Source organism: Labeo rohita, unplaced genomic scaffold, assembly GCF_022985175.1.
Source record: "Labeo rohita strain BAU-BD-2019 unplaced genomic scaffold, IGBB_LRoh.1.0 scaffold_895, whole genome shotgun sequence".
NCBI classification, from domain to species: Eukaryota; Metazoa; Chordata; class Actinopteri; order Cypriniformes; family Cyprinidae; genus Labeo; species Labeo rohita.
Genome location: NW_026129849.1, coordinates 884 through 9,734, shown reverse-complemented (window position 1 = coordinate 9,734; position 8,851 = coordinate 884). Strand labels below are relative to the sequence as shown.

General features: G+C 35.7%; 1 protein-coding gene across 1 annotated transcript; it reads right to left on the bottom strand.

Annotated features, from left to right (window-relative positions):
• Positions 1-6,592: 6,592 nt before the first annotated feature.
• Positions 6,593-8,077, bottom strand: LOC127162328 (SLAM family member 9-like). Its single transcript, XM_051105122.1, has 4 exons — positions 7,967-8,077; positions 7,298-7,621; positions 6,854-7,156; positions 6,593-6,723 (listed from the first exon to the last, which is right to left on the bottom strand). The coding sequence occupies exons 1-4, from the start codon at positions 8,010-8,012 to the stop codon at positions 6,593-6,595; spliced, it is 804 nt and encodes a 267-aa protein (XP_050961079.1). The 5' UTR covers positions 8,013-8,077.
• Between the last annotated feature and the right edge of the window lie 774 nt (positions 8,078-8,851).

Below are 8,851 nucleotides of genomic sequence, written 5' to 3'. Positions count from 1 at the left end.
AATAAAAATATTAACAAAATTAATTTTGTGTTATGAGGTTAAATCTCAGAATAATTCATACTCTACAGAGTTGTGTGGTGTGGGAGTAACTTAAGCATGATGCAATGACATCACAATAGTGTTGCATTGTGGTATAGTGCTACATACTGTGTACTCTCTCTGTCAAAATCGAAGTGATGAGGACCTGTCTTTATAAACTTCCCTCATCCACTTGAGGAAGTAGAGTGCACTTCTAAATGGCAGCGGGGATTCCCCTAGAAGGAAGTGCTTAGGGAAGTTTCCAAGTGTGTGTCTAGAAGTGACATGGAAGGCACCCGTGAAGACTTAAGGTGGGTCCTTTTAAACAATAAATAACCGATCACTTAAAGTACCCTAGTAACCACATAGCTATCAAATAAAGTATTTTATACCGCTTTTTTTAAACAATGGTTTTGCATTACTTTTATGTTTAACATCACCCCTTCAGACTTTATCAGCAGCCATCATCTGGACCTCATCAAGTTTCCTTTAAAGTGAGATTTTCTGTTTAAATCTGTCTTTAATTCATCTTTAACATTATGTTCTTTAACAACTTTGTTCTCTTGACTGCCAAAAGTGTTCAACTGCTGACCAAACAAGATCTGCTGATTACAAAATGAGCATTACTTTTGTTCACTTAAACTGCTGTGAATTGAGTTTAATAAGCTTAATTGTGGACTATGACTGTGCATTTTCATAATAATATTCTTAATTAAGTCTTGTTAAGAGAGACAACTCAATCAACTGATTCATTCAAATCAACTGATTAGTTCCTGAATGAAGCAAGTGACAGTTTTTTTTTTAAGTAGGTGAATGACAGATCATTATTTTGCTCACTCATCATGAATCATTGGCAGTTTGCCAGTTTGTAAAAAAAAAAAAAAAAAAAAAAAAAAAAAAAAAAAACTGTTGTATAAAAACTGTTGTATTTACAGTTATATTTTAAGTTTATTTTATTTTATTTTATTTTGTACTGTAGAAGTCAATTGTGAAAATCATGAGCAGGACTGGAAAAAAACAACAAAAAAAAAAAAAAAAAAAAAAAAAAAAAAAAAAAACACCTGCACCCACACATTCACACAGACACGCTTCTGACACCTCACTCGCAAACTGACATCAAACACCAACGTCTAGCAGCAAATGAGCTCATGCAAAAACATATCTGTACAGAAAGAAGCAGGGTTCACTTTGACTACTTTTGATGAGTATTTTGCATCTACATTTTGCAAACCCATAAAACTTTTGTTCATCTCCAGAACACATATGAATGTGTGTTTAACATTCTCTCATCATTGTACTTCATCCATTGAAAGTCCACATAACCTCAACCCTCAAGCTTCAAATAGTTTATAAAGACTTTTATTCATAAAGATGACAATGCACAAGCATTGAGCAAATCAAAATTGCTAAACATGGAAGTTCAAACCTGCATGCTTGATGTGCAAGAAATAATGAGGATCATTTCTGCATATCAAGTAAGTCTGTATTTATATTAATATTATTTTTATATTTATATAAAAAAGCTAAAAGAACATTAAAAATATCCTTAGTTGTGTTCTGAAGATGAATGAAAGTCTTGTGGGTTTGATATCATTGTATCATTGCATCTTGTCAGAAGCACAAGGGAGGAACATATTAACATAAACCAGTCACAGGAAAATCCAAACAACACTCTTAAAAATAAAGGTGCTTTAATAGGTTCTTCACAGCGATGCCATTGAAGAACCATTTTTGGTTCCCAAAGGAACCATTCAGTCAAAGGTTCTTTAAAGAACCATCTCTTTCTTACCTTTTTACAATCTGAAGAACCTTCTTTCACCACAAAAAACCTTTTGTGAAACAGAAAGGTTCTTCAGATGTTAATGGTTCATTATGAAAGCATTTAGACAATTTCTGTGGCATCGTGAAGTGCCTTTATTTTTTAAAGTAGTCATTGGATGCAAACTTCACTTTTTCATGTTGTTTGAACATCAATGTGTGTTGGCAGTGTATGTACAAATCTACCCTATAATGATAAAAATCCATGCAGTGGTTTTTAAATTAATCTGTAAAAATAATATCCCCTTTTTCAAATCGAGCCGTTCTCAGATGCCTGTCAGTGTGCCGTCACACCAACAGAGGCCGCTCTCACAATAGTTGATTGACATGAGCTCTCACCTCAGAGCAGCTGTCACAGTCCAGTAACTTTCCTTGTTTTGATGCCGGAGCAGGGATGTAAGTTGGACAAGAATATCTCTGATTGAGCGATTGAGGTGTTGTGTTGCTGAAAGTAATAATTAACATAGTGGTCGTCATTTACTCCCGACATCTGAGCTGCTGAAGATGCAGTGGATTACATTTGTTTGTGAATGGAATGTGCCTCCCGATCTACATATATCCATCTATGTTTGCGAGAATCATTCGTGATCCAGCTTTAGTTACAGCAGAAGTGTGTATAAGCATTTTTTTATGAGTCTTTGCGATCGCCTTTCCTTATAACATGGTAGTTAGGAAGTTTAGTGGCTAAACGCGGCTAAAGTAAACAAGATCATCATTCCACAGAGAGAAGAGAGGGGCGGGGTGAGCAGAGCACATTTGCATTTATAGGAACAACCCCTTAGAATGAGCTGATTTTGACAAGGTAAAAAGGGTGTTGTTTTACACAACCATTGAGAATTTTTAATCAAAGTATATTAGAGACTTTTCATTAAGACCCTAAAGAAACATAAACTTGTGGAAAATGGGCATCCGATCCGATCAACACATTTTGACAACAAGTAGACCCGACAGAGACAAAATGCAAGGACAGGAACTTAAATACACAGGGTAATTGGGAAACACAGGTGCATGGACTAATCAATCAGTTTAAAAAAGAACAGGAAAATGACCAAGTAAGGAAAACCAGGAACAGAGACAGGGCCAAAACTAAACATGTTTAAAAGTCTGGCAATCATGTTGTCTCTATGAATTTTTAACAAATGCATGTGGTGATTCTCACTAATCACCAGTTCATATGAAAGTGAAAATGATCACATAGCTAGATCTGGTAAAGTTTGTTCATATTCTTATGGCGACAGATGCATACTCTACGTGAGTCTCCTCTTCAATTTTCTGTAAAACAAACAAACAAGCATTACACAAGACATAATTATAATAAGATATAATAATAATTGTTAATAATTACAAAACTATAATAGTATAAATGTGCAGTAGGGGTTCCTCAATATTTACAAGAAGTTGCCAAGCTCACTGTAGTTTGAGGGTTGCAAATAGCGATATGATAAACCAAGATGAAACGATTTGTATCAAAACCATAAGTATTTAAACCCTATTTGATAACCAAGATTTGAAAAACTCACTTAAATTCAGTTTGTTTTGGGTAAGAAGCATGCAGTCTGTGATCTGCACTCAGTTTTGTATACGCGCTATTTTTTTTTAAAATTTCGGTTCCACTTTAGCTTTCTAAATCAGGGGTGTTTGATGGGAACTCTGCATTGGACTGACAGTAACCCATTTATGGGGGCAAGGCCTGCAATATACAAATGCCAAGCAACATTTTTTGTTCACTTGGTTCACTTTGTTCATTCCAGCAATCAGTGTTAATATATCATTATTTCTTTGTTTCTGCTGTTGTCACATTTATTACAAACTTAACAAATTTTATTTAAATATTTATTTATGGCAGCGGCTGTCTGCACTAAGTGTAAATAGTGATTCTAGAGGATTCTATTTACAAAAAATATTTTCTTAGTGATAGACTGTTACAATAGCAGGATTTTCTGCTATTTGTAATACTTTTTGCAATCTGCGGAAACTATCTGCACTTCAGTATTGTAATACATTATAAAGCAGCATAAGCAGTAATAAGGTATTGAGTGTAAATTGTTTAATTCAGATTTATTCAATTCAAAATATTTATTTCTAATTATTAAATGGATGCTACCGTATTGGGACAATAAAGCCCTCCATACACCTACCCTGCTCTGCACATTTTGCATGTTCTCTTATTTAACACACTCAGGTGTGTTAAATAGGAATGGTTAAGAAACCACTGCCCTACAGTACCCTTACAGATTACCTATTACGCCCCTTTTTTCAAGATGTAATATTAATCTTATGGTTCTCTTGAATGTGCCTGTGCAGTTTCAGATCCAAATACAATACATCATTTTTATTATAACGTGTTGAAAAGTGTCATTTTTGGGGAGGGTCTAAAAAGTGTTTCAGGGGTGTGTTCCCTTACATGAAAACGAGCTGCAAATCTGCAAGGGGGCAGAGCCTAGATATCTCTGTTTTGCGTGTGCCAATAAACAGTGAGGAAAAGCAGCATGAGCAAGTATGAGAGAGCCAGTATTACTGTACTTAAATGGAACAAATACATGATGAATCAAAGTGTGCAGTCGCTTTCTTATGTGCTCTGTTTTACCAGTTTCACTTTCGCTTTTGAAATCTATCATATTTAGCAAGGAGGGGACAAAGGATGGATGGGGGGCATGGTCAGTGAATGCACCCCGCTTTGGAGCGACACCTGTCCTGCTTGACGTAGACCTGGGGCAGAGGTCTCAAACTCAATTCCTGGAGGGCCGCAGCTCTGCAGAGTTTAGCTCCAACCAGCTCCAACTCACACCTGCTTGGAGTTTCTAGTAATCCTGAAGACCTTGATTAGCTGGATCAGGTGTATTTGATTAGGGTTGGAGCGAAAATGTCCAGAGCTGTGGCCCTCCAGGAATAGAGTTTGAGACCTGACCTGGGGTGTCGAACTCTGCTCCTGGAGGGTCGCCCTGCAGAGTTTAGTTCCAACACTGCTCTAACACACAAACCATGTAGTTGTTAAACAAGCCTGAATGATTTGATTAGTTGGATCAGGTGTATTTAATTAGGGTTGAATCTAAACTGTGCAGGGCTGCGGTCCTCCAGCAACTGAGCTGGACACCCCTGATGTAGATGCAAAGTAATTTATAAAAAATTAGCAAAATTCCTAAAAAGCCTCAATAGACATTTAGAATAAATGTTAGAAGCAGAAACACTAACATCCTTGAATGTTTTATGATCATTAATCAGTGTTTCCCGACGGGACACTGCTTTCGACACAGCCAATCACACGCAGACATGATGGTTGAGGATATGGTAATACGTGCCTGTCAGTTAACAGCAGTGGGCGGGACTACCACAATATGATGTCATTTTGTGCACTGGCTCCAAAGTGCTTGTTTTTTGAGCCTGGTTTGATTTTATGAAGATTAAAAAAAAAAAAAAAAGAATGGATGTATTTTTATCATTCTAAGATGGCTGCGTTCACACAATTCCAACACAAATTTCTGGCCCATCACCTTCTAAAAGTGGATTTTGCATAATAGGTGCCCTTTAAGTAGTATTTTGTCTGTTGGGAATTGATCGGACAGTTTTGCTATTGGTGGATCTCAGGTGGTATGTTACTGTCCAGCTCATGTGCCAGTAAATACGCCATCAGAGAAGAGATCTTACTAAAAAAACTGTCACATTTGAGTTCTTGTAATACGTACTCTTATGGTACTGTTTTGAGTGTACTGCACAGACCTCACATTATGCAAAATTATGAATGTGATGCAAGCTGCATAGGCAAATTCACAGTTTTTCCAAATGCATAAGTAACAGCAGATGTGTGACTGTCTTTGAGCAGACCTGTGAACCATTTCTCTGGTCGCGAAGTAGCATGTGGAATTTCACACTAGAATGCATAGCCTGCTAGTGCACGTTATGTGGTTTGTTATATTGCATTTCGCTGCAAAATGCAAATCTCATAACACTTTTTATACATGACAGTATAAACAAATTCAGATCAGATACTACTGGCATAAACAGTGAAAAAAAACTGAATACAGTTAGAGTACTAAACAGATTCAATACCCTGAATTTAAGTAATAACAGAATGGACACCAAAACAAACAAATAAATATATGAATAAAAATGTGATATGCGATTTTGTTGTAGCAATAGCTGATCTGTGCCGCATTGTGCTATAGTGGTAAGAAACAGATCTAACTTTAATCACATGATTTAAAAAGCACACTTTTAATGGATTGTTGTGCAAACTATGAGAAATGTGTGTATCATTATGACTTTTACTTCCCGAAGGCTTTACTTTCCTGTCAGATACATTTTACAGCATGTTTCTACTGCAGTAAACACATACTGTTCACATCATTTACTTGATCCAATTTACTGCATTATTGACTTAATGATGATCCTATGGCTTTTGTACATATATGATATAGTGCTGTTATATGTGTAAGAATTTGATCGATCATTATACAGACAAAAACACATGCACTCACACATCTAAATGTGTCTCACAGCTCACAGAGATTAAATGATCTTACCAATTGTGCTTTTCTTTTGTAGAACTTGGGCTCAGCATAAGTGATCATTTCTTCACAAGTCTCAGCTGTTTAAACAACAATAGATGTGATAGATGCATTAAACAGATAGTCTTAACTAGATCTGTTTAGTTACAACATATGTATCGTTATCAAGACTCAAATGTAAGCATTAATACTATACTAATTTTAAAATATTAAAAACTAGATGACATTAACTGCTAAATTATGAGCAGTAGTTAACACTTGCCTTCTTTGTCAATTTTTCTAAGTTGCTTGCAGATGCCGCACATCACGACTGCAGCTACAATCAACAGAGATCCAGCAGCAGCAGAAATCAACACAATGTACAATAAAGGTAGACCCTGATCTGTAATGAACATAAATGAGCCATTATTGTGACTGAATATGTTTGTCTGATCTACAAAAACACTATCAAACATCAGCACTATAACGTAGTATATCAGCTCAGTTAGTCAACATTAATATCATCAACATACCTGAACATGTGTGACAGAGTTCACTGATATTTAGATGTGTGGTCTGGTTGCTGATGGGATTGTTGATCACACAGCTGTAGGTGTTTTTATCCTGATATTCCACCTCCAGAGGTAGAGAGAGACTGATGCTGAGATCAGACACACTGATGCTGGACAATAAACTGTTTCCTTTGTACCAGGAGAGAGTCACATGACTCACATTCACCACTGAACACAACAATGAACAATACTGGTGTGATGATGATGGTGATAATGATGAACATAGTGAAGAGTTACTGCTAATGACAGGAACAGACAGACGAGCTGGAAAATGTGAAAGAATAAACAGTAATATGAACAAACCTAATCATCAGTCTTATTTTCACTTTAATGTGCTGAGTGAATGTTTAGTGTAAAAATGTAATAAAACAACAACATAGGGCAGGACAAATGATCTCTACTCACCATAGACAGAAACACTAAAAGTTTTTGATGACGATTTTGCTGCAGTTATCTCTGCTTTATAGAGTCCAGCATGTTCATTTGTGATGTTTGTTATGGTCAGAGAGCCAGTTTGATAGTCCAGCTTCAGTCTGTCTCTGAATCTCAGATCAGTAGCATACATGGATGAGATTTGTTTGTCTTTTTTTATTCTAGCTATGAGAGACATTTGTGTTCCAAAAGTCCACAGTATGTCATCGTTTTCATGTATTTCAATAACATTAGAGTTTAGAGTGACAGAATCTCCCTCTATCACTGACACTGCCTTTATTTTAGCACCAAACACACCTGAAGAACATGAACATGGACAGATTAAAGCTCATTTTGCTTTATAAAGCCTGAAATCAGCAGTATATTGTATTGTTTATATTTAAACTGAACACAGACAATTTCCAGTTCTAATTCATTAAATGAATTACAAAAGATACATGCATTTCAAACTGGTTTGGAATTTTCTGTGCAAGAGAACAGTACAAAATCACAATAGAAGGCCTAGAAATTTATATTTAAAATTCTGTTAAAAAACAGAAACCTCAGCAGATGAAGATAATCTAATCTGAATTGTAGCAGTTAGTTAGCATGAAATGGAAAGTAGGCCTTATTATAGAATTTAATTAATAAAATAAAACTTACCAATAAGATTCCACCAGCCAAAACAGAACAAAAACATGTGAAACATTTTCCATTATTTTCGCATAAACCATTCACTGAGAAGTATCATCTAATAAGACCATCTGCTGAAAGTACTCAACCTCATCTGGTTTGTACTGTAAATCCTCCCACTGCATATGACCCACCTATTTGACATGCACATGCTCTGAACATGTTTTGTATACTAAGAGAGTATATATTGCTTTATTTATTTATTTATTGGAAGTACAAAATTGAAGTCTTGTTTTAAAATGGTTGTATATATATTTTTTTGTTTGTGTATAAACCAGTTAAAACCATCTGCCATCTCACTGTATCCTTTTTACTGATGTTTATTTTCTCTGTCAAACTGAAACCTGAATTTTTTTTTTAAAATGTGGTTTGATCTGTTGGATGGAGTTTGTAGTTTATAGTGGACATTCAGTGTATGTGTGTTTGTAGGTGAAGAGTATCTTCCTGTCCTGCTGCAAGCTTTTATGACTCTTTAATCTACAGAAACAAACCATGATGAGACACTTTGATTGACAGAAGGAGAGAAACAAAAGAAACACAGTGATTATTTTGCCTATATTCAACAAATCAAGTGTCCATTTATCAGCTGATGCTCAGCCAATCCATTTCTGCCTAGGTATACCATGGCTAATGCTGCTTTTACTGTGTTGCTCAGGTTCTACTTAATTACCAGCTTCTCCTAAAATCTGCAGTCAGAGCTCTTCAACTTATCAAGTTGTATATAAGTCATTACATTTGAGACTGTAATACGTTGTCATGATGGTTTTAACCAACCAAGGTTGCATGGATGGGCAGGGAGTTCTTATATGCAATGATCAATGTCTATGGTATATATGTATAGGTACGGGGTATAAA

Bases quoted from the DNA above. Each gene is read 5' to 3' on its own strand.
- LOC127162328 (XM_051105122.1), bottom strand. From the start codon at position 8,012: ATGTTTCACATGTTTTTGTTCTGTTTTGGCTGGTGGAATCTTATTG. The intron at 7,622-7,966 runs GTAAGTTTTATT...CATGTTCTTCAG, and splicing joins TGGCTGGTGGAATCTTATTG to GTGTGTTTGGTGCTAAAATA. The intron at 6,724-6,853 runs GTATGTTGATGA...TGTTCATTACAG, and splicing joins ACTCTGTCACACATGTTCAG to ATCAGGGTCTACCTTTATTG.